Raw genomic sequence first — 25951 nt, 5'->3', positions numbered from 1 at the left:
TCAAGCCTCAAAAAACTCCTATGATTAAAAAAAAGTTCAAGTGGCTTTTTTTCTTTTCTTGGCTTTTTAGTTGCTCTGTCTTTCACACACTGTCAAGTCACTTTTTCAAGCTTCTCTTTGCAAACATAAGGGCTAAATCAGTGATGTAACTGAGCGGGGCAAGGGCAGCAGCCTGAGTGCCACCTTAGAAAGGGAGTCATGGAAATATAGCTATCGCCTCAATTGGCAGAGCAGTGGTGCTATCCTGTGTGCTGGCACAGCCATGGGCACAGAGCTGCCCTGCTCCACCTTTGAGCTAAATGCTTAATTTTCTAAATAAAAGCTGAGATTCTCTTATAGTCACTTGACTTCAGGACCTGGGTCTTTAGGATCCCAAAGATCCTGAGATTTGAAAGAGATTCCAAGCAGCTGCGCTTCACACTTGTGTAAATGAGAGTAGAAGCCAACCTGCAGTCCCCATGTCCCATTACCAGTTTCTTCTACTAGCCAGTCTTCTTGCCTTTTTCAGATTAGAAAAAAAGATTTCTTGAACTAAAAATTTTTTCAGTTCTTTCTTCTTAAATGCAAGCACCTCAGTCAATCAATGTTAGCTTCCTGGGTGTCCTGAGCCTCATCAGCAAATCCAAATACACTGGTATACCTCCATTCTGGTAGAGGGCAAAGGGGACAGACAATAAATTGAATGGAAAGTGGATGTTATTTTCAAGGTATTATTGTAAACAGGTTAAAATATATATATTGGGGAAGTGGAGCTGCTCACATCAGGCTTGGCCCAGAAAAGCTGACCTGTGTTGCAGATGCATGAAATGGGTTGTGAATTCACAAGGAATGGATCCACATAGGTCACTGTTCTTTCATTTAATTGAGGAATAGCATTTGGTTTTCCACTGGAAACGTAAACAGACCCACAGAGCTGCCCAGCTGTTATATATTTGCTGTTTGAGAAGAGTCTTCCCAACTACCTAACACATGTGTCCTGAAGCATGATGAGAGAATACTGCAATACCATGCTCCTGCCCTCCCTGGGTGAAAGGATGCAGACTGTGCTTTGGCTGCAGAGAGATGGACCTAAGAATGTGATGAATGAGACGCTGGGCACCCTTTCCTCTCCATGACTTTAGGATGAATTGTGGGCACTCGGCACCTTAGGTGAGTAGCTTAGCCAGGAGCATTTGAGTGTCTGGGAACATTACTGACAGCAGGGAGAGGGAAAGCAGTTGGTAGGGTTGTGTTAATCTGAAAGCATCAGGGACTTCTGAAAGCAAGATGCTGGATAGAATAATCTGGGGGGTTGATCTGTTATGGTAAAGATGCTCCGAGGTGTTGTTTAGTAGGGTTTGAAGTGATGTATTTGCAGAGCAGGAAGTAGTGGAGAATAAAAGCCTGACAGGGACTTGAAATAACTATGCAGTGCATAGTGCTTTGAAAACACAGCCCACAAGCCAACCAGTGCTCTTCAGAGTATTTTTAGGGTCAGTCACCATAGATGGAGAAATTTTCTTAGTCCTTCAGTTAGATTGCTTTTGCGCATCTTAGTGTGGGGGGGGGTTGCAGCAAGTCAAGGGTTAAATGGTTTTGCCTCGCACTTGATTTATTGACATGATTCTGTAGATTGCTTCTAAACTAAGACTCACTGGGCTTCATGCGGCCCTTGGGTGGGTTCAGCGTGAACCAGTGTGTACCTTGCAGTCAGCCTCATTTCATCTGGTAAGCCCAGGTGTTGGTTTTACAAGGCACCCAGGACTGAGCCTGACATGTGCAAGAAGATCTGCATTTATTTTAGAAATCTTCTCCTGCTAGCTGGATAAATCAACTGCACAATAAATGAAATGTATTCAGAAACTGCAATCACACCCTCATTTTGTACATGTAACTCTAGGGAGGGCAACATCTGCACATTTACTTTTCATGAATAAGCAAATGCTGGATCTTACATTTCTATAGGTTTTTGAAGCACTTTGTAACTGCCTGTGCAAGATTCCTTCTTTTGCTGCTAAAATGCAACCACTTCTGGGGTGGAACGTGATGCATGTTTAACAGAAATGTGACAATTTAAGGCAAGATGCCCTCCTTCAGGAAGATTTGGGAGAGTTGGGATGTACTTCCTGAGCCACAGTTATCTCAGGGTTTACTGTGGTACTCTTGGTAAAAGCATCCTAATATTTTTAATGGTCACAATAGTGAATGGTGGGGGGTGGGGTATGAAAGAAGGGCTCTTAGTATTGCTTTTCAGCTAAAAGGCAGCCCCCTCCAACACTGTAAGGTTAGTTGGTACTGAGAACAGTGCCTGAAAAGCTGAGCTTCATAGATAGAGTTTGAGTCGCTCCCTGTACAACTCTTGTTAAGCGCAGGCAGTTGGAACTGCACATAGAATAAAGCAGAGCTCTTGCAAGCACCTTCAGCACTGGAACAGCGCTGTAACCATATGTTGCACTGTGGAAGTGTATCGAGACCTTAGCCAGGGATCCACATATGCTCAAAGACAGTCCCTGCCCCATTGAGTTTGTGCCCAGTGTTGCCACAGCCTCACATTAAGGCAGACTGTGCTTTAGACCCTTTTTAGCCCCTCTTGCTTGCTCTGGCCTGGGTTCCTTCACCTTTCTCCTGGGTGGAAGCCTGCAATCCCAGCAGTCTTGGATAAGATCTCTATGCAGCAGCCCCCTGTCTCCTAACTGTGGTAATATGATAAACCCACCCTGTTTGTCACCTGGAAGCTTTCTCCCTTTAGGAGCCTGTGGCCATTGAGCTAATAATAGTGACTCAAAAATGGCTTCTTTAAAACACAGCCCTAAATATTTACCCAAAACTGCAAGGCAGAGCAAAGGGATTAAATGAGAAGCCTATACCTGCTCATCTTACTGAAACTTTTTATTCTGTCTTTCCAAGTTTTGGGTAAGTGCCACTCAACACCAGACCCCCAGCTCCTAGCCTGTGGGAGATGGAGCCCCTTGGGCATCTTCAGAGACTCTGACAGTTTTCTGTCCAGCTACTGCTGCTTATTTATTCCTCACAGTTCCTTTTCCTTAGGCTCAGGACATGGTTTAGTATCCCTTGTGGTCCCAGGATAAACCTTGGCAGTGTTGTTGGAGCCAAGCAGGTAGGCTGACTACCTCAAGGGCCCTCGGTATTCCCTCTCGTTGTACTGTACCTTTGCCATTGTCTTGTTTCCCCCAGTTCACTCTGGCAGGATCAATCCCTTCCTTCTCCACAAAGTGCCTGGTGTAGGGGGCATGTGGGGAAAGCCTGGCCATGCTCTGGGAGTTCTGTTGGCAGGATGGGAGAGGGGAGGCTAACAGTACTGGTCTGTCCTATCACAGTATCAGGGCTTGATTTCTTTGCTGTAGCCACTTACCAAGTCTCTTACAGGACACAGGAGGGAAGGTGTACACAAAAAGTATTGGAGAGAGAATGAGGTAGATGCATGAAGCCTTTCCTAGGTGGCAGGCACTGTGGAGGACAAGGCTTTAGCTTCTTCAGGAGTGAGAGCACGTGAAAGGCAACAAGAGACAGGGAGGAAGACCATAAAAGGGAGAAGATGGACCAGGTGAAGCAAGCCCATGGGAAGCCTAATTTAGCTCTTCCAGACCCTCCGTTCACTTTAGGCTCTCATAGTCCCATTACGTTTGCTGTGGTGGGGATGGATGTCATGTTGACCTGACACCCCTTCAGAAGGGGCCTCTCTGGCGAGAGCAGGTTGACCTAGGTCTGCCTCTGGGAACCATCAGGCTGGGGTGTATTTACGGTCAATGAGGTTCCCAGGGCTTTATTCTCTGCTGCCTTGCACCTCGTGTCGTCATTTGAATCCCCATGGAGCAGGCATAGAGCTGGCACGGCAGGAGAGTAAATGTTTTTTGTATTTCCCTTGCCAGGTGTGGGGCAATGGATAATCAGACCCAGAGGGCTTTTGGTGGGAGGCTTTCCACATTAGTAACAGGAGCCTGCAGGCTGCTGTGTATGGAAAACCCCCACCCCCTCACCTGAGCATCACTGAACAATCTCTACACTTAGCAACACGAGGCCATGCTGACCCTCGTATCTGCAATGCTAATGGAATTGTTGATCAGGCTGGCAGGACTGCCCACCCTTGCAGATGCACTGGGAAGCACTCATTGCAGTGCCTGCCATGAGGGAGCCTAGTACAAAGCTGGGGAGGGGGGAGGGAGCTTGGCTTCACAGGGGAAATAGTTCTTCTGTCACTAGCCTTGTCTAATTTGTGTGCTGCATTGCTGCATCACTTTCTCAGAGGCTCATCTCCACTCTGATTTAGCCTAAATTATCCAGATGTTTGGCCAGTACCATGCCTGGGTCCTTCTCTGTTCCCTCTGGAGGCAGGAGGGCAGCAGAATTGGCTGGCTGTCCTGAGAAGCTGGCAGCTCCGAAGGATGCCTTGGAGGGGGATCGTTTATCACTAGCATTGGGGTATAGCCTAACAGAAAAAATATGCATTCATTAAAGTTTTAAATGCAGCATGTGGCTATCACTGCTACTTCCAGACATAGCTGGAGAGCTCTCCAAGGCGGATTACGTTTCCCCTGCATTTGCATAGTCTGACTAATCCAGCACCAGGTTCACGTACTTTAGCTGGGTGCTCCTACAGGTGGTTTATTTGCACGTTTTTCCATCCGCATTTTCTTTGATTCTCCCCTCCAGTTTCCCCGCCTCCCCTATGATCTTAATCTCCAGGCAGGTCAGGGGAGGGAAGCATTTTCCAGTGCCGTTGACGTCAATGTTGCTCCGTAGATTAGCTGGCAGAGGGTGCTCTGAGAGAGGTACAGCTGTTGTCCCTCTCCCTGGAGACGAGGTTTATCACCAATTGAGTCTGCTTAGTGTCTTTGCTCAGCTCGGGGAGTTCACAGAAGCCGGTCCCGTAACACTCACCCAGCCTTTGGCTGACAGTGTTCACGTGCCACTGCTCATCTCTGCAGCATGGGAGGGTCGGTGGCCCGGGTTTGGATACTGCACTGAGCGCCAAAACGATCTTGCTGCTGTCACAGTGCAGGTCTCCCTGCTCCGAGGGAAACCTGAGCACAACCTGTTTTCAGTGAAGGGGAATTCCCACCAGTGTTAGGCAGGGGTGGAAATCCCCGGCACCCTTCTGAATAGAGGGGCCTGCAGGCAACAGAAACAGGATGGAGAGCTCTCACCACAGAAACCCATGAAGGGGGTATATGTCTTGGTCTTGCTCCTCTTAGTCCCGGCTGCCCCTCTGCCCAACAGAGCCACGTCCAAGAGATGGCAAGCCCAGGAGTCGCACAGGGGGAGTGTACAAGGAGTGAAATGCTCATCCTAGGGCTTCAGATATGCAGACCTCATGCGGTTTCTCTCATCAGCCTTTGACAACCTGAGGCCAGTGCTGGCTCTGATGGGATGTTACAGCTTTAATTATTATAGAAGGGCCAAGATATTTTGCTCCTCCAGGCTGGTGAGAGCAACATTCTCACCTTTTAGCACAGAGTGCGTCTTGCTAGGACTATTCTTAGCCTCCTGCAAATCTTGGCCTCCACAAGCCATGGTCTTTATAGATAATTTTTGCTGTGCATAATTTTTTTTCCCTGCAGCCTGAAGACCAGCCACTGCCTATTAGCAGATGCTGATGAGGCAATAATGCCTAATAAAGAAAGTGACACTGCTCCGGCAAACCTCTGGCAGCTGACTGTCTGCTTCTGTAACTGATAAACATTTCTCCCATGCACTGGCACCTCTCTTTAGCAGTGAATCATCCCACTTTGCACACCTTGGGAGCCTCTATCTCTCTCCCAAGCATATTACAGCAATCTACAAACATAAATTATTTTAATAGCACTTGGGAGCATAGGAGGGAGGGGCAGGTACCAGCACTGAAGCACAAGAGGTTAAGGGCCAGATTATTCAAAGATACTTAGGACTTGAAAAATGCACGTAGGAGGCACCTGGGATTTTCAAAAGCTTTTACCTCCCAGTGGGAGTTAGGCACCTGGAAAATCCCACCAGTCTCTATTGCATTTTAGGTACGTAAATACCTTTACAAATGTGGTCCTATGTGACTTGCTTAGGAACTTGCAGTCAGTGGGTGGAAGAGATGGGACTGGAATCCAGGCATTGGGACTCCCAGGCCCTTGTTCTGATCTGTTAATATAGCCCACTCTTGTTTTTATTTGCATTGATTTACTAGGCAAGTGCCTGACAGTGGGGACGCCCTTATTCTCCACTTTGAGTGACTTGGCGTGGTTGGAGGGTGGGGGATTATTCCTTGCACTTTGTGTGCAGGAGTCTTCAGGTGCCTCTGGGTGTAAGGATTTCATACAGTTTAAGGTGATGGGGCACGCCCTCTGGCTTGTTCCTTCGGCCTTTTGGCTAGGGGCAAGCGAGATTAGGGGGCATCTGAATTCCAAAGCCTCCAGGCTTGGGGCCTGCATGTAAGATGCCTGCTATAGATTTGGGAGTATCTGAAGCCCCAGACTGAAGAGTAGGCTACTTGGTGGTGGTAGTGCCATACAGACTTGAACAATAGAGCTCTGCTCTGTTGGGAGAATTCAGAACTGATTTGGCTTGAGATACAGCTGCACAAATCAGTGCAATTTTTTTTTATATTTTGTAAGGGGGAAAGGAAGGGAAGTGCTTGTGCTTGTTAAATACTTGGATTTAGCAAAGCTGAATTAATGGTTTTAGTTAAACTAGTGCCACCTCCTGGTTTAGGAATACTTGCACTGGTTTAAACCTTGCTTGTATTGTTTGAGCTTGCTTCATAGATTTATTTCATAGACATTAGGGCTGGAAGGGACCTCGGAAGATCATCGAGTCCAGCCCTCCGCCCGAGGGACAGGAAGTCAGCTGGGGTCATAGGATCCCAGCAAGATAAGCATCCAATTAACTCCTGAAGGTGTTCAATGTAGGTGCTTGAACCACCTCTGATGGCAGGCTGTTCCAGACCTTGGGGGCTCGGACAGTAAAGACATTCTTCCTTATGTTCAGCCTGAAATGGTCTTGCAGTAGTTTATAACTATTCCACCTCATTGTCCCTTGGGGTGCTCTGGTGAACAAATGTTCCCCCAGATCCTGGTGGTCACCCCTGATAAACTTAGAGGTGGCCATCAGATCACACCTGAGCCTGCGCTTTTCCAGGCTAAAGAGCCCCATGGCTCTCAGCCTGTCTTTGTAAGATCTGTTTTCCTGACCTCTGATCATGCGCGTGGCTCTCCTCTGCACTCTCTCAAGCTTCTTCACATCCTTTTTGAATTGTGGAGCCCAAAACTGGACGCAGTACTCCAGCTGCGGCCTCACCAAGGCCGAGTACAAGGGGAGAATGACGTCTTGGGATTTGCTTGAGAAGCATCTATAGACGCAAGCCAGCATTTTGGTTGCTTTACTAGCTGCAGCATCACATTGTAGGCTCATGTTCATCTTGTGGTCAATGATGACCCCCAAGTCTCTTTCTTCCATAGTGCTAGCCAGTGTAGCACTGCCCAGCCTATAAGGACGCTGCAGGTTTTTCCTCCTAAGGTGGAGAACCTTGCATTTTTCGGTGTTAAACACCATGAGGTTCTCATCCGTCCATTTGCTGAGCCTGTCCAGGTCAGCCTGGATCTTCCTCCTGTCTTCTGGTGTGGATGCTTTGCCCCAAAGTTTGGTATCATCAGCAAACTTGGCCAGTCCACTTCTGACTCCAATGTCCACATCATTAATGAAGATGTTGAACAATATGGGTCCAAGGACAGAGCCTTGGGGGACCCCACTGGTCACAGGGCACCATGATGATTGACTTCCATCAATTACCACCCTCTGGGTCTGACCATGGAGCCAGTTTCCTAGCCAGCAGATTGTGGTTGCTTCAGTAAGCTAAAGAGCTGAAAGCAGAGTTAAACTGGATTGGGGGTAACTGTTTGGGTTTATATTTGATTAACTAGGTAGACTAAACAAAATCACATCAGTACTTCATAACGAGACAAGCTCTGGATTAGGATAATAGAAACTCTAGGGCCTTGAGAATTTTTTAATGGGGTGGGGTAGGGTCTGACACTGTTTCAGACTGTGGGGGACCTGAAGATTAGTATATTCCAACAGAAAGCCTTCATCATCATAGCCCTAAGAAATATCTAAACAAGCTAGGACAGGCATTGTCAAGGTTGTACATCTCAAACAAAGCAGCTAAGTACTTTCCTTGATGCCGAGCCAGAAGCTCATAGGACCTTTTTTATTCTTCTGTCCCTTTAGAGAGTTCACAATTGTTATAGCATTTCTAGCAAGACACACTCCTAAAACTGTCCAATACCAATATCACTTTCTCACCAGTGGAAAGAGCATGATGCTTACAGTGACACGTTACTTTCTGTAGTTTCTTTTCATCTGTAGATGGCAAAGTACTTTATGGATCAGGAAAGCTATTTTACAGATGGAGAAGCTAAGGCATAAAGCAGTGAAGTGACCCATCCCCAGTCACCCAGCTGACCAGTGGCTAAGGTAGAAATAGACCAGTGGTCACCAAGCAGTTGATTGGGATTGACCAGTGGATCCCAGAGCCTCTTGAAGTCAGTCCTGGGCTGTGGGGGCTAAGTGTTTACATGCACCACCCCCTACAAGCCTAGCAGGTCAGTCAGTGGGGGAGAGAAGGGGCTGAGGCCCGCAGGGCATGTGCAGCAGGACATGGGGCACAAAGCCCAGCCTGCAGCTGGGGCAGGGGGCAGAGCCGTAAGCATCTTATTCAGGGGGTACAGGTAGGGGGGGCATGCAAACCTGGGAGGACATGGGGGGGCGCGTGCCCCCAGATCTGCATGCAGGGCAGGCTGGGGCCAGAGCAGCAGCAGTGCCATGCTGTTCCCAGCAGGGCTGTGCTCAGGCCGGGGGGGGCAGCGCTGGGAGTGGGGCCACAGTGCAGGGGGGGCTGTAGCCCTCCCAACCCCCACTCCCAATGCTACCACAGAGCAGCGTGGGCCAGGCCCAGCGGGAGGCTGGGCAGCTGCAGCAGCAGTCGTGGGAGCGGAGCTACAGTGGGGGCCATAGCCCCCCCCACTCCCAGCACTGCCACCGACCACAGTGTGGGCCAGGCACAATGGGAGCAGCCTGGTGAAGCCTTCCCCTCCCCCAATCCCTGCCCCACCCCTGAAGACATGCGGGGGCAGGGGCTGGTGGGCGCAGAGGAGGGCAGGCTGCAGCTGTGGGCTGGAAGGCTGCTCCGGGCTTTTCCTGTTGACCCTGCCCACATTGCACTTGGTGGTGCTGGGAGTGGAGTTTGGGGGAGCTATGGCCTGCCCTGTGGCCCCACTCCCAGCGCTGCTGCTGCAGCTGCCTGCCCTGAACACAGCCTGGCACTGACCTGGCCCCAGCCCCCCCCACCTTACATACAGATCCAGGGGCACATGCCCCCCCCATGCTCTCACAGGCTACATGCCCCCCTGCGCCCCACTTGCAGCTCCATCCCCTGTCCTGCCCTGCCCTGGCTGTGCACTCTGGAGAAGTCCTGAGGACTGGAAGAGGGCCAGTGTTGTGCCCATCCACAAGAAGGGCAAGGGGGAGGACCTGGATAACTATAGTCCAATTAACTTAACTACCATCCTAGGGAAAATCCTAGGAAAGTTCATCAAGGAGTCTGTCTGTGATAAGCTTGCAGAGGGTAGGATTCTGAATGACAGCCAGCATAACTTTATTGCAGGCAGGTATTTCCTTCTATGACCAGGTAACTTGCCACCTGGACACGAGAGAGCAGGTTAACATTGTATGCCTAGACTTCCAAAAGGCCTTTGATCTAGTATCCCACAATGTCCTTGTGAGAAAATTGGAGGATTGTGGGCTTAACTCCAAGACAGTTAGGTGGGTAGGAAACAGAGAGTCGTAGTGAACAGATCTGTGTCATCCTGGTGAGAAGTGGGCAGTGGTGTCCCTCAGGGGTTGGTGCTCAGTCCAGTACTTTTCAACATCTTTATTAACGATTTGGTTGTGGGGGTGAAGAGCTCCCTGGTCAAGTTCACAGGTGACACCAAGTTATGGAGAAGCGTGGTCATGCTTGAAGATAGGCTACAGTTACAGGCAGACCTAGACAGGCTGGCAAGTTGGGCGGATCAGAACCTGATGAAGTTCAACGTTGAGAAATGTAAAGTGCTCCACCTTGGGACGAGCAACTCCCAACACACCTATAGGCTTGGTGGCACCAAACTGACTAGCACCACGAATAAAAGGGACCTGGAGGTAACAATAGATCACAGTATGAATATGAGCCAGTAGTGCGATGCTATAGCCAGCAGGGCAAATAATAATCGGGCATGCACCAATCGTTACATCTCCAGCAAAACCAAAGAGGTGATTCTTCCACTGTACTCAGCACTGGTGAGACTGCAGCTGGAGTATTGTGTCCAGTTCTGGGCACCACACTTTAACAAGGACATGGACAAGCTTGAGAGAGTCCAAAGAAGAGCCACCCATATGATCAGAGTCTTAAAAGGGAAGCCATACGCAGAAAGGCTGAGGGATCTGGGACTCTTCAGCCTGAGGAAAAGAAAGCTGAGAGGGGACCCAGTAGTAGTGTACCGCTACACTAGGGGGGTACATCAAGGGCTTGGTGAGCAACTGTTCACCAGGGCACCCAATAAGAAAACTAGGAGCAATGGCCACAAACTCCTGGGAGATTGATTCAGGCTCAACATTAGGAAAAACTTTTTCACAGTCAGGGTGTCCAGACTGTGGAAAAGGCTCCCTCCAGAGGTGGTGCAATCGCCTATCCTGGAAATCTTCGAGAGGAGACTGGACGGTCACTTTGCTGGGGCCACCTGACTCCCAGGTATCTTTCCTGCTTGATGCAGGGGGCTGGACCCTATGATCTTCCAAGGTCCCTTCCAGTCTTACACTCTATGAATCTATTCCCTCACTGCCATTGAGGGAGGAGGGGGGCAGATCAAGGTCCCAGGGGTGAGGGAGGGAGTGGGGCTAGGGCTGGGGCCTCCATCTGCCCTGCCCTGCCATGGCCCTTTCCCTTCCCCCCTCCCCTCCCTACCCCACAGACTTATCTGCTGGGCGAGGGGCTGGGGGGTAGATCGTTGGTTCCTTTTAGATTCCAAAAGTGATCCCCGACCTAAAAATGGTGGAGACCGCTGGAATAGACTGTGTGTCTCCTAGGGATCAGTTCAATGGTTTTGCCACATCACCAATCTACCTTTCATATAAGTAGCACATCAAGAATTGCTATTTTATTATACGTTCTCTCATGTTTGTTACCTGTAAGTTGCAGTAACTGTTGGTGTTCAGAACTCCTAACTCTGAAATATTTTAAACATGGCACTTTCTGAATTTCCAGACCAATGCAGCCTAAATACACCTGTGCATTAGGGAACAACTTGGAGGCAGGCTCTGTTTGGCTGTCACTGGAAGTTAGTCTGGACAATCCCAGCCCTTCTTATGATGAAAATCAACTCAAAGATAAAACTTCCTTATAGGAGGCTGTGATGCAGATGCCCAGCCAATTCCCATTGGGCCCACAATGTGCAGTCTATTAATAAGGCCCATATGCTCTGTTATTATGTAGGAAACTCAACACTCATACACAAATCCTTTCACCTCCAGGTCACCAGTTCAAATCTAGCCCACTAGGGAGACACCAGAAGTCGATGTGCGAAAGCTGTTTGTCTTTGAAATGAGTTCAGTGTGTGTTGTCTGGGTTTTCAGGAGTCAAGTGTCCGTTTAACATGGATGCTGATCTCTTTTTCTGACTGTTTCCTGGGGAAGGTCAAGACCTGGATGAGCACAAACCCAATATCCTCTCTCATCCTTAAAACCAGTGTGATCCAACCTTAGCCACATTGGTGTTGGGGGCAACACTCTGCGTTGAATTTAGAAGACCTGTTTTGGGCCTATGTAATGGTCAAAACCCACTGGTCTAGGAGGAGTTTGTCACCATTGTACTGCACAGGGACACCATGGCTGGTGCTTTCCAAGAGCATTCAAATTTACCTACAGAAGTGAGAGTGACGGGGACCTTTGTGAGGTGTAAGAAGGCCACCCCAGGCCTAGACAACAAAGTGCTTAAAAAAACCAATTCTTGTAAGAGAGCAGAATAGCTTTATTCTGAGACCGGCAAGGAAGGATGTGAGTTGTGGTGATGTGTCCACAGATAGTGGTGAAAAGACTCCTGGTAACTCATATGAGTGCAGGGAGTAGGAGTCTGCAAAGGAAGGCATCCTCACCACTGGATAAAAGTAGCAGTTGAATTAGATCGCTGCAACTTTTTCCCTAAACACTGCCCAGCCCATGCACTGTTACACGTATGTCTGCCATTTCATGCTCATCTTTGTCTTGTGCCCTTTCTTTATATACTGGCAGCCAGTTCTCACAGCTCACTTTCTGACTGATTTGACTCTGGTGTTCAAAGCTTTCTGAACAAAGCTTCTCCATAGGAGATGGTTACACTGGTAAGCAGTAATGGGAAACCAGAAAGGTCTTGGCTCCAGGAAGCCTTGGCTGATATTCTTACTGCCCTTTCCAGCTGAAGCTGGCCTTGCTCTGTTTTTTTTTCTAATGTGATAAACACCTGCAGTTCTACCAAGTTCACTGGGGGCTGCGGGTGGGAAAGATGCAGCCATGAGTGCATGGGCAAATCTTGTGCTACATCCTTTTTGTGATGGGCACTGTTGGTAGGCAGCCAAATGCAGCTTATGTAGGCTACTTTTCCTAAGGGCTCCTGCCACGTACAACTCACTTACGTGATTTGGAGGCCCAGACAGTTGTCACCAGGGCTGCATCCATGTGGAAAAGTTGGGGAATTCTTGCCAGACAAGGGTTAGTACTGCTACTGGAACAGCCAGATGCAAGGGACATTCGTCTCATCCCCCTTAGGTTATGAACCCTATTGACAAAGAGTTGTCAGAACCCGCAAAACGGTTAACAAAACGGGGCCTCATCCTTCCCTCTGCACTGGCTGCAGGTAGAGGGAATCAGCTAGGTGCGGCCAAGGACTGTAAGGAGGTGCAGGTGAGGCTTCTTCCCTTGTAGAGAGTGAGAGGTGAGAGTAATTGCTGGTTGGGTGTCTTGACAGATTAAGTTCCTTTTTCCCTTGCAGAAGTGGGAGTTTTTTTTTAATTGGCTGTTATGATGTTTGTGCTGAGAAAGTGGCCTGAGGTCAGTGATGCTGTCTGTTTTGCCCAGTTGATATGTAGTTATAGATGCCTTAAATAAAGGAGGAAAAAAAGCCTCAAGCAAGAGGTGTATTTCTTTCCCCCCCCCCCCACCTCCATGTAAGTTCATGTCCTGCTTGGAGCAACAAGCTGGTGAGAACTGAGAAGCCATTCATCTAGAGTCGATTCCAGCTGCCTTAGAGAAGGCACAAGCAATAGAATAGAGTCCCTTCTCCCTGCTCTAATGTAGCTACTTTCCCAGACTGTGGCTCTAAAAACAGGTGTTGTATTTTAGAGCTGGAGATTGCTGTGAAGGTGAAGAGTGGGGCTGGCAGTGCTTGGCCCTGGTTCTCTGCTATCCTGGTGAAGCTTGGGAGATGTCTTCTCTATAGAGTTGACCAGCCAAGGGACTCTACTCTGGGGTTCATTCTCTAGCTGCCACCTGGGTGCTCTGAGAGCATAAAGTAGGGTTTGTGTAGGAGTTGGTTTTCCCTTCTCTGGGACTGGCAGCTGTATCCCTGTCTCAGTGACTTTGAACTGTAGCTCTAACCCAGGTGCATGGGAGCCTTGAAAAGGACATTTGAACAGGTAAATTCAGCTTTACTACCTAGAGAAGTGCTCCTCTGCGTATATCTCAGTGAAAAATGCCTTTGTGAGCTAAAAAGAGGCCCTCACCTGTGAGGTGGTAACCATGGCCTGGGATCTCTGAGGGTGCTGTTCGTGTGTGTGCAGGACCCCCCTTTGGCTGCTGGATTTGTGTAAGTTTGGGATCTGTGGACAGGTGGGTGTGTACAGCTTTTATACCTTGGAAGCTGTGAGAAATTAGGCAATCACTGAGTGCTGGCTCCTACCAAATATGCCTTGCAGCCCTTGAGTTCCTGGGCTCCTAGTGAAATGTTGTGGCTGTTGTTACTGTCTCTTATACTCCTAGGCTTAGGTAAGGTACATCTGTGGCCACCTGCTAGTGCTACCCCAGTGATCACTTACCCTGTGGGAGGTGGCGGCACAGATGTAACTGGGGCAGCATTTGGTTTGCAGCATCTCTCTCACCAGGGTGTTTGAGTCAAAGGCAACCCAGCTGGACTCAGAGTCTAGACAGAAGCTGTGGGGTTGGGTGTTAGAAAATCCCTGTCTTAAACTGATTTTAACACATGAGCGTAGCTGGCAGGTGAGTCCTTTTTTTTTTTGCAAGCAGGGCTGCACTTTCACCATGGCATAGGGTCTTGCATTTATTTGGGGCTTTGGTGCATATTTTGCTAGCGTGAAGACCAACCGAGAACCTGTGGGTGATACCTCCCTTGATCTTTTCTTCTACTTTCCCTCCGGAGACCAGAGTTGCCTCTGAGGCAAGCAAGGAGCTCATTTATCTCCCTGCAAGGGTTATCCTCTGCCTCTCTTCCCTCCCACCTGCTCCCAAATGGGCTCCCTGCAGCCTTTGCAGGAGAAATGCATCTTTTCTGCTGTGATCTCCTCTCAGACTGGGAGAGAGAAAGGCCAACAGGAAAACTAGGGCAGATGGAAATCATTGCTGAGCACTTTTAACAGCCAGGATTTAAAAACAATGCAACTGAAGTTAGACCATGTTTGTCCAGCTCTTTTGAATGTCCCCAGGATATCTTGGGTCCAGCAAAATCACCCTCTAACTCAGGGGAATGACATAACCTGGAATGTGACCCCTCATTCACACCATGCGTAGCTTGCCCAGAGCAAGGGAGGGACTGTAGTCTATCAGGAAATGACAACACAAGGTGCAAGGAAGAGAAGCAGATCCTTGTTGTTTGGAAAGACTCCGATAGGCCTGTGATTGTTCATTTTTCTGTTATTGCCTTTTATCTCAGTACAGTACTTTGAGCTGTAGGAGTCAGAAACATCAGACCAGCTTAAATGTTCCATTTCAGGCAGGACTTCCATTTTACCTGTTCTTCCAAGCAGCACCTAAGGGCATTTATACACGTGCTCTGGGAGGGGTGGGTTGGGGTGCTTTAATTAGAGTGGCTGTGAGGGTGCCTATACAGGTTTCCCTCACTTTATGCAGGTTCTGTATGTGTGAATTTCCTCTTATGCTATAACCCTTTGTATACCAAAAATTCGTTATATGCAAAGTAAATTCACTCTTAGTTATGCGATCGGTGTGGTGGAAGCCCGCAGTCATCTGCTTTGTGTGGTGCGTTGTGGGAGTGATGCACACCAAAATAGTCTCCTATGTGGATCTGTGCTCCTCCCTCCTTGTCTGCAACATGTGTTTCTGTAGTTGCTATCCCCATTATGGCTTCTAAGTGTCCTGCTAGCTTATCTTCTACCCCTCTCCCTGGTCCATCAATGAAGCGGAAGAGGTATATGCCCAGATCCAATGGTCAGCGAGGCAGTGCACCATGTTCTAGCTCTTGAAGCCTCACGCTACCCCCAGACCCATCCCACTGGTATTGGAGAATGATGAGAGCCCCATCCCTGTTGATTCTCCTATGGCTATTACCCTGCCTGTACCTCTTACTATTGATGTGGAGTCTGATACTGAAGACCCTTCAGCACCCTCTCTTCACACCAACTAACCATTCACTACCATCCTGTGCTTATATGTATTGTCTGCTGTTGGTGAGTACCAAAATTGTCTTGTAAAAGTGGTAGAAATGGGGCTGGAGGTCAGTACAGTCAAGGTCTTAGAATGTATCCCTATTTGTTACATTGTAAAGTGGGTTCCCTTTATGCGAATTCGAGTTACATGCCTTTTTTCCAGGAACGCATATATCGTGTAAAGTGAGGGAAACCTGCATCCATGCAGGAGGCTGCTCCGACAGCGTGTAATTACAGTGTGTCGGAGCAGACTCGATTAATTAAGTCTGCTAGAGTGTGGTAATTACTGTGTTCCAGCAGACTCCAGCATCACGTGAATCCATGTCCCTGCACTGAAAAATGGCGACGGGGTGCTTTAACTAAAGCTTGTTCAATGAGTTTTAGTTAAAGTGGCCTGCTGTCTTTGAGCTCTTGGCTGCTTTTGGAGCTGCTTTAATTAAAGTACCCCACTCCCTCCTTCCAGAGCATGTGTATAAATGCTCCGAGAGCCACTCTAATTAAAGCACCTGGAGCATCATACGTATCAGCGGCCCTACACTGAAAAATGGCAGTGAGGGCACTTTAACTAAAGTTTGTTGAACAAGTAGGAGTTAAAGTGCCCTGCTGCCATTTTTCAGCATGGGGACACTGATGCACATGATGACCCTGGAGTCTGCTTGGGCACAGCAATTGCAGCTTTCCAGCAGACTCAATTAATCAAGTCTGCTTTCATGTGGGAGCAACCTCTCTGCATGTGTATAGGCACCCTAAGACTTCTAAATGGAAAGACAAGTGTATCAAGGGATCTGTCTCTATCTTTTTATGTGCGTTTGTTGCATGCTTTCATAATTCTCTGGGCATTGTTGATTTGAGTGTTCCCCTTGGAAGCTTATTTGTGTGCTCCTAGGAAGACACTGTCTATACGAATCAGGGGCCTCTGACTTTTGTGGCAGGAGGGTGCAGTTGCCTTGAAACCAGCATACTCTGTAATCTTGTTGTTGTTATCTTTTATAAGAGTTTGGAAAAGCTCAGAATTTGTCAAAGTAGGTTTGGGGATTGGTCCTGGAAACTACATTCAATTTCAACAGCAGTGGACAAGAGTTTGAGTAGCCCAAGGAGTTTGAGATGTGGCTTTAAAGAAGCTGGAAAATGTTATATTCGCTTCTTCCCAGTGCTGTGTTTTTATGTTTTGTTTTTTTTAAAGCCATTGACTTTATGGAAAAAGATTTTAAGTATGTTCCTGTGGATGGTGCTTTCACTGAAAAGCAGCAAGTGTTCTTTATTTTTTCTGCTTAGCATTTGATTAGTCATTTGTGTCCATGTTTTGGGGTGTTAATTTTCTGCAATTAATCTCTCTGCTGTCAGGACAGTAGGTGCTATAGAAATCAATAAAGCAAACAGCAGCCCAAATTAACTCTTACAAGCTAGCTTCTGCTTCCTTGGGAGCAGGATTGTGATTGGTGTGAAGAGCACAATGGCTTGGAAACCCCACACTTTCTCTAAAAGGTAGTTAAAAAGTCCCCAGGCTGAGTTTTTACCCACTCATGGCTCAACCTGGCAAAGGTCTTCCCAAAGGAATTGACCCATTGACTACTTCACTGGGATCATCCTTACAGGGTCAGCGTATTTAACATATAGAAAAGTCTGGCCACGATTCTGGGTTCAAGGACATCTTGTTGATAGTATGGTCATGCTTCGGCACCATTAAAGTAGTCCTTTCAAAAGGAGCTCAGCTAGCCAGGCACCTCTGGAAACCTTTGTACCACACTTTTCTGGGAAAGGCACCTCAGCAGTCTGCACAGGGAGGACTTTAGTAGCAAGTTTGGAGGTTACCACGGCTGGGTTCTTCTGAACCCAAGTAGAGGCAGAGAGTCTAATAGCCTCCATAGACATGGCTCTGACTGCCACTTCCTTTTACAGGAACTTGGTGAGGGCTATGGTTTGGCCCTTCTTCCAGTGAGTCCGGAGCAAATCTTTCATCAGCTTCACTTATTCACAGTGGACACTGAGGTGTAAGGACCCACTTGCAGCCAGGGGAGGCCAGTTCATAAAGGCTTAGGACTGGCTTCAAACATACCAATGTCACTTAGGCCAGCCTAGGATGGTTTATCCCCTGTCTGGGCTGACAAGAAAAGTCAGCCTTAAAAAGGAACTTAGGATGGGAAGGGACCTCTTGGGTTACTCAGTCCAGAACCCTTCATTTGCAGCCAAATGTTTAGCCAAGGATTCCTCAAAGTTGGTGCTTTGAGCCTTTGCACCTGGTCAGGGAAGGCACCTTTCAGAGTCTCTCTTTTTCCACTACAGTGCTTGTAGCCTTGCTGGTGGGACACAGTTAGTGGTGCTTGTGTGCCATTTGGCCCATTTAAAATGCTTGCCTGTGGTTTAAAACAGGATAGGCGAACCTAGCAGCCCCTCCCAAAAGAGACAGCATCACATTAAAAGGCTGTGGCCTGGTTTGCCATGGCCTTGTCCTGTGTGGAGTTGCTGATGCTTCTGTAACAGGTGTTGGTGGGCGTTTCCTCTTGCTCTGTGCATAGCGGGTTGAAGATGGCACCAGTACAGACTTCTGAAGAATCTGGCTCTGGGTTCTTAGGCACTGGATTCCCCCTGAAATGGGTGTTTGGCCCCTTCAGGGTAAGGAAAGGGATCTCCAGGGAATCTAGCTCTTTTTGCAGTGATGCTACTAGTTTCGTCTAACCCTAGACCTATGAATGAGGCAGGCTGGGTTCATGTTTCTCTCTAGTCACTTTTCATCTTGGCCCCTGTACAAAGTTTCTCCACACAAGGAAGAGGTTCCCCTGGCTTGATCTGTGTAGGTAGGAGCCACTGCTGAGGAGCAAGTCCTGTTGTGGCTGCCCCTGGGTGCCCATCTCCTGGAGTGAATGCTGCTTTGTGCTTGGATAATGTATTGGTGGAGCTGCAGACTCTGCTTCAGGCTCATCAAGCCTTTCCCCACCAGGCAGAAGGGTATCCGCTGAGTGCACTCCCTTCTATGCAAGCAAGAAGAGACTGGCCTGTAGGAAATTGTGTGTGTGTACCTGTGCTTTGGTCCAGCATTTCTGCTGAAGCCAAAAACTGAGTTGCTGGCCCCTGCTAGCTAACTTCTCCTTCCACCCCTTGCAGAAGCATTGCCATGGAGATTAAATTCTGCTAGGTGCGCAAGGAGAGAATGTAGGTAAAGGGCTCCCTGGTGGCCTCCTAGCCTAGTTTCCTCCTCACTGCTGTCCTACTCAAAGCCCATCCAGGAGCATGGGCAGAGTGTGTGCCTGTGGGAGTGGGCATGGGCGGAGACAGGGGGTGGTGTTGTTGATGAACTGTGGACACAGGAGACCTATACATGGCTTTGGGGTTAGGGAAGGGAGAGAGGAAATCCACAGCCCCCAGGCTGGGTTGTATCTACTGACTCCAGTAGAATTGTATGCTTGCAGCTATGTGTAGGCAGCAAACTTCTGCTGGAAAGGATGAGTTCACATGCAGCCCTGGAGTCCTGCATCTCCTCCTTCATCTTTGTAGAAAGCCACTGCCTGCTTGTATTTAAAGCTACAGTGAGAAGATGTCAGTCCCTGTTTGAGGTTCCTTTGGTGATCCTCTCGCCCTGTGAAGGCTGCCCACTGTGCATGCCACTGGAGGAGTGAGTACATCACACCCTTGCAAAGCACCTCATAGATTCACACAAGGGACCCCATGAGATCATTGGGTCCAGCCCCCACTCTGGGCAGAAAAGACTGCTGGGGTCAAATAACCCCAGCAAGGTGTGTGTCCAGTCTCCTTTTGAAGATCTCCAGGGTAGGTGCCTGCACCATCCTCCCTGGGAGTCTATTTCAGAGTCTGGTCACATAAACTGTGAAGAAGTTTTTCCTTTTATCCAGTCTGAAACATTCTTCTAGGAGCTTATGCCCATTGCTCCTTGTTTTTCTTTAAAGATGCCCCTGTGACATGCTAGGCATGTGCCCTGCTCTTACAATCTATGTCTGCCCTCTTGCATGCATGTCTCAGGCTGAATCTCATAAAGTTACACTGATGTAACCCCTTCAACTTGAATGGGTTGCCTGCGTCAGTGAGAGGGGAAATAGGCCCACAGAATGTGCACTGTCACTGCAGCATAAAATCCAATAATTACAATGTAAGTATGAAAAACCTATTATAAATGAGCAAAGCGTGGCTGGGGGTACCTTATGGTAGGTTTTAGTTATTGACAATTGAGACTCTCTGGTGTGCAGGTGTAATTGTTTTTATGATATATTCAGAAGTGACATAAGTCAGGGGTTGGCTTGTGCACCAGATGCAGCCCACAGAGCCACTGGATCCAATTTGGTGGGGGAGTCAATGGCAGGAAGCTTCACTCATATGCAAGTCAGGCAGCAAAGAGCTGTGCCCAGGTCAGGCATAGGGACCTGTGCCCGTACTGAAGCCAGCGGGGGATGAGGAGAAGTGACAGCAGGGTCATAATAGCAGCCTGCCTTGGACCTGAGGCCAGGGTGCTCTGGGGTGCCGAGAAGTTGCTGGCCTAAGTGGCAGACAGACAAATAACAGACAGTCTGTTTCAAAGAGCATAGCAAAGACCTTGTTCTTGCTGTCACAACCTGCTCATTCACCCCGTGGCTGTTCAGAGCCTTGTTGATTTTGATGGGACACCGCAAAGACTTGCCTCTTCAGGAAGTGACAAGACGAGCTAAGATGAAGTGGTGGGAAGCCACAAATGAATAGGGTCACAGGCAACAAATCCAGTCCCGATCACCTTAGTGGCGTGGCACTGCTCTCAGGGGCTCTCCCTCTGCTCTGTTTACTTCCACGTTTATTCTCGTCTTTGCCAGTTGCCATTTAAAGAACCCGTTAAGTTGTTACTTTCAGGTCTGAAGCTCTCTCTAGGCCTTGCCTAGCTGTTCACACTTCTTTTTATGGTTTGTTGTGCAACCATCTGGTGGTGACACTTCCTCAGCAGCCTTCGTAAGGGATTCGCAATCAAGCCCTGAAGTGAAAGGGAATGCTGCCACTGACTTCAACGGGAGCAGGAGGGGACTAGCTATATTTAGGAGCGGTGGTATGTCTTACTTTTTTTTTTTTTCTTTATTTCTAGTGCTGTATGTCATGCTGAGAAATCTCCTGGCTAAGGCTGATGTACATTTCTGGCCATATATGGGGCAGTAGCGCCATCTGGTGTCAAAAAGGCACAAAGTTACCAAGCTGAATTTACCAAGGCAACCCCACAAGGCTTCTTTACACCAGAGCGTCTTAACTGAGTGGTGCTTTCATCTATACTTTATTGAAATGAGGCCTGTTTCTTAGCCTGGTTCCAGTTCAGAATCTGGCAGGCTTCAGCTAGGGCGCTTACAAGATAAGTGTATAAACTATCGCTTTGAAATGTGGAGTTAGATGATCCTGGCTCCAGATAGCCATGTGACTAGCGGACAAATAATGGTAGACATAGCCAAAGATCTCCCACAATCTCCAGCAGCAGAGACGATGTGTATAAATACCTTCAGCGTGATAGAGGATGTTCTTATCGCCCTTCCAGAGACGTGGAAAGTTTTGTGCGTCAGGTCAGCGGGGGCAGTGAGAGAGAACGTAATGGAACCAGGAGCCCTGACTCTCGACCTCTGGCTCCGACTATTAGGCTTAGATACTGCATCAGGGCTTGCTGGGCTGAAATTGGAATAGCTCATCAGGGCAGGGATCATGTTTTTCGATTTCCACCAGTGAGTGCTATTAGGTAATGAGTATGTGCTGATCCCGCAGGGTGCTGAGGACTGGCCATAGCCCAGCTACACATACAAGGGAAGCCCAGAACTTCGACTTTCAGAGGACTGCTCTATGCTTGAGTGTCTTACTGCATTAGACCACAGGGCTCTGCACCAAACAGAATGAGGTCCTGAAACAGGAGAAGTAAACCGTGATATTTCTACCTTGTAGCTTTAAAGGAGATTCCTGTCATTGAGAGCCGTTTTCAGTGCTTGCTGTGTTATTTAGGCACCCAATTCCCACTGGAAATGAATAGATATGTCTAATTCCTGCCCTAGTCTCTTGCTTCAGCAGCCCCACTTATGCCCCTGCATATACCACAGCCCCTGAAGAAGGCCACCTTTTTCTGAAGGCAGTACACTCACACTGGGCTGAGTCCTAACATGAGACAACCGGTGAGGTCAGTTTGTGGTTTGCATGCACGTAGACAAAATTCATTGGGCTCCATTGGGAGTTTCATGTGACAGCCACAACAAGGTGAGCATGTATGGGTGTGAGAGGGGAAGTGATCAACTCCAGTGTCTTGTTGCTGTTGCCTGTCTCCCTGTTTCTTGTTCCGTTAATCCAGGTCTGAGTCTCTCTCCAGGAAGGAGAATTCAAAGCAAATGTTTGTCTTCAGCACCACATTCCTTGCTTTGTCTGCTCCCATGTTGATCTGAGAATTGCTTGGGGCTTCCTGGGAATCTTTCAATTGCTCTCTGGAGTCCTTAAATGCTTCTGCAGGGTTTTCTAAGGCGCAAACATGTTGGTCGGGTCCCTGCTGTCCAGTCTGTTTTTGGGCTCCCATCCTGCAAACTCTTGCATACGTTTCCTCGTGGGAAGAGACATGGATGGGGAAGCAGTAGCTGAATGCGGGAGCCTTCATGTGCTCTCATCCATTTTCTCAAGAGCATTAGTATGCAGCTGGTGAAACAACCTGGCTACACTGGGATTTCTGGAGCTCAGCTGAAAGCTGAGGGCGGTGTTGACAGTTGTGTCAAGGAAATGGCATTAGAAGTGCATAGCCAGACCAGACTTTGAGCAGCACTTTGTATTGACTTCAACATAGCCATTTACAGAGGAAGCTGCCATTGATATGGCAGGGGGAATCACAGTCTAGCCCTTGTGCTTGGATTTTGAGGGTGTGTTGTGCTTATCGAACTTGGTGACCTCTCTCTGAATGCTGCACTATAAAGATGCAAACCTATGGAAATGTGTGCAAATGAGTTATCTTGTGGGGGTTGGGTTGGCTGGGGTGGTTGTTTGCTGTAGAAACTCATTGGTTTTGAATGTTTCAGGCTGCAAAACGATGGGAGACGTGGTTCCTTTGGAGAAGGAGACAAGCAGAGGAATGTTCTCGGTGCCAACAGCTTCCTCATGCCCTTTCTCGTCTCTTGCAGAGCAAGCTGGTCAAGTACTTCAGCCGACAGCTGTCATGCAAGAGGAAGGTGGCCCTCCAGGAGCGCAATGCCAAGCTGGAGGGCTTCCCTCAGCTCCTGCACTGGTTCCGCATTGTCAACATCCGTAAGGAGGTCATGGAGGTAAGGGGTACGCTCTGCTTGCTCCTTACTCCTCTCTGCCAGCTCGTCCAAGCCTCCCCTACTCCCTCCCTCTGTGACAGCCTCTTTCCCTCCTCACCCCACCCTTCAATGCCTGGAGTGGGGCCTCACTCCCTGAGTCCTGAATCTCTCTCTGCAGATCCTGCTCCCCTACCCTGGTCTCAGCACCTGAGCTGCTGCCCCCCCTGTGTGAACTGCCCGAAGGATGCTTTGGGCATTTGGGGCAAGGGCTGTATCTTCCCATGCTGAGCAGTAGGATGGCATGAGATCACTACTCACAGGGCATGAGCCACAATGCCTGGCAGAAATGTTCTTGAGGGTGTATCGGGGAGAGCTGGGAGGGAGCTCCTCTCACTGAGCTGATAAAGCTGAATAGAAAAAAATCTGTGGAAGAAGAAGAAAACCCAAACCCTCTGGCCTGATGTAGGTGTCTGCATTCTTATGCGGTGTCCTGGAAGACTTTCACCTTCCACCAGACAAAGTACAGTCTGGTTGGGGCTGCTCGTGCCATTTTAGAAAATGCTGCTGCTCAGGACAAGGCCCCCTCAAAGCTGCGCTTTGTGGTTTTGTGACCAGAGCAGGTAGAGTGGTGTTTTTTGTTTTGTTGTGTTTTTGTTTTTCCAGAAGTGCGCAAGTGATATAGAGACTTTTAAAACTTTTTACCCAGGAGTTGTTCAGACCTATGCAGGCTGGTCAAAAGTACCCGTTCTGGCCTGGTCCAGTTGGCTTGGCACTTGCTCTGTCTGCGCATGACAGACTTAATTGCACTGAGCAGATCCCCAGAGTCAAAGGACAGCAGGAAACCCTGTGATCATCTACTTGGCCCTCTTGCTCAGCACAAGTCAAATGATTTCCCCCAGTGCTCACTGCACTCAGCTCCATAACTTGTGATTGAACTAGAGTGTGGATTTTAGGAAGGCTGGAGAGATGGATCGTGTGTGTGTGTGTGTGTTGATCCCTTTGGTCAGGAAAGTGGGGTGAAGCTGTATTGGATATCAACTGCTTCACAGGAATTGCCCATGTGGACAATACCATCCCTGATGAGTGAAAACTGAACCAATAATCCTTAGCCTTCCTTCATGAGGGCTAAGCAAACAGGCACCTGCTCCTTTCTCACCTCGTGGTGAGGTAGTACAGTACTAGCTGGATACTCTGTGAGGTACTGTGGGGTGGGAGCATGTCTGCCTCTGATCCCAGTGGAGCATACATTGGAATAAAAACTGGTGCAAATTGTACAGAGGCTTGCATTTATCTATCCAGGACCGATGTGGAATGAGCGGATGGTCTCTATATAGTTCTAGGGGGAAGGTGGCAGTTACAAAAACTGCTTGTACAGCCATGCCCTGTCTAGCAGAAACAGAGAGAAAAGTGCTGAGAAGGCAATTCTTCTTTTGCTCTTTTCTAGCACCTTCTATCCAGCCAGCAGAAAGCTCTCTGCAAGCATGATGAGTTGAGTTGTGTGTTTCCCTCCTGACCTAGGCTGATAAACCACCTGTGTCTTGGTTTCCCCTATATAAGTGGCTTGCCCAGGATCACACAGCTGGCTCTCTCCAGCCCTTGGTCCCTGGTCTGACTACTAGGCTGTCTTTGGGAGGACTGTGCAAATGGCTTGAGCAAAATGGGCCTGAATGTGGATGAGCTCTTCTTTTCACCTGAACCCCAAATGTCTCTTTTTTTCAGGACCATCCCTAACCACCGTAACCATGAATCACCTACCTTTTTCTTACCCAGCTCTGTAACTTCCACTCCTAGAGGCTGAGGATGCTCTAACTGGGGGAGCAGTCAAGCTACATCTCTTCTGGGTCCTGAGTCTTTTCAAGGTTTCCCTGATCACTGCGTCCCTCTGAGGCCCCAGGTCCATCAATGCCTTTGTGCATGGCAGCAGTTCCAATAGGAGGAGCCTTAGAAAATGAGATGCACCAGCCAGAGAGCTGTCTGGTTGTTGTGGAGGCAGAGGGCCTGAACCAAGACCTCTATAGCCCTGCTGGGAAGCTCCCACTGGTCTTTTTCTCATGGGTGGGATCCTGAAACAGAAATCTCCCATACTCGGCCACCGCTCCAGAATGCCTGTCTCCTGGGTGGCTGCAGGGAATTGTCCCGAGTCCCTCTAGTAACATCTTATGCTTGGGTAAGGCCCCTTATATGGAAGGATTTCTAGAACACTTCCCAACTATTATGGACATGCAGTACCACAGAGGTGCAGCCTTTTCCTCCTACCTGAGAAAACCAGGGTAAACCCACTACTTGGGAGAAGTGCTAAGGTTATTTCTATATTTGGGCAGAGAAGACAGGGCCTTGATCCAGGTGCAGCAAGCCATGGGATGCTTGTTTTTTTGAAGGGTCAAATCGGCTGTGCTGAAATTTGAACTTGAGACCAGGGAGTCTTAAGCATGGCAAACTCAGCTAACTAACCCCTGTGCTTGGGTTAGGTGCCTGACTGTCCCCCCGGCCCACCTTTGTCCTAGATCCTGGTATTTGAGGTCTAATCAGTTGCTGAAGGTAACAGAATTGTATCAAACTAGGTTTAAACTTATGTCTGCTCCTCTGTAATCCTACAGATGTGATGCTAATCCCCCTCCACACTGCAGTTGAATTTATTCAAGCCTTTTTGTCAAATGTCCTCCAGCTTGAACAAGCAACTGTTTGTTTATCCTCAGGCCATGTTGGCATTCAGTGTCACTGCTGTGTGTGAGCATCCAGCTCTGCTGGGCTCCTTCAGTGCAGCCTCCTGGGTTGTCCCTACTCACGCCCTGAATGAGGTGCTTTGGGTGTGGGGATGTTAATTTGACTGTGCTGTCTGCGTTCCCCTAGTCAGTAGGCCGGCCTCATCCAGCAGCCCTTTTGCCATTGTGGGCACGCAGGGCCTGATTTTCAGAAGTTAGGAGCACCCTGTATTCTGGTCTGGTCACTTGGAGTTGTGGGATCTTGGCTTCAAAATCCCATGCAATGGCCAAATGAAGTTTGACTCTGCACTGAAATTGGAGTGGGGGGTGGGCATTTTGTGCCTTCCTCCCTGCTGACCACCTGCTCTTCTCCACACGTTATCCTGTG

The 25951-nt window shown here is 48.6% G+C and overlaps 1 protein-coding gene across 1 annotated transcript in view; it reads left to right on the top strand.

Moving 5' to 3' along the window:
• KSR2 (kinase suppressor of ras 2) overlaps positions 1-25951 on the top strand; it is a 291041-nt gene that overhangs the window by 9878 nt on the left and 255212 nt on the right. The window contains exon 2 of the mRNA XM_090063955.1: positions 22742-22882. Within this exon, the coding sequence (XP_089920081.1) occupies positions 22742-22882 (141 nt within the window). The remainder of the gene's footprint in view (positions 1-22741; positions 22883-25951) is intronic.

This window comes from Crocodylus siamensis, chromosome 9, assembly GCF_052110815.1.
Source record: "Crocodylus siamensis isolate JL-2025a chromosome 9, ASM5211081v1, whole genome shotgun sequence".
In the NCBI taxonomy this organism is placed as follows: domain Eukaryota; kingdom Metazoa; phylum Chordata; order Crocodylia; family Crocodylidae; genus Crocodylus; species Crocodylus siamensis.
Note: the sequence above shows the minus strand (reverse complement) of the source record. Positions and strands in the feature narration are given on the sequence as shown.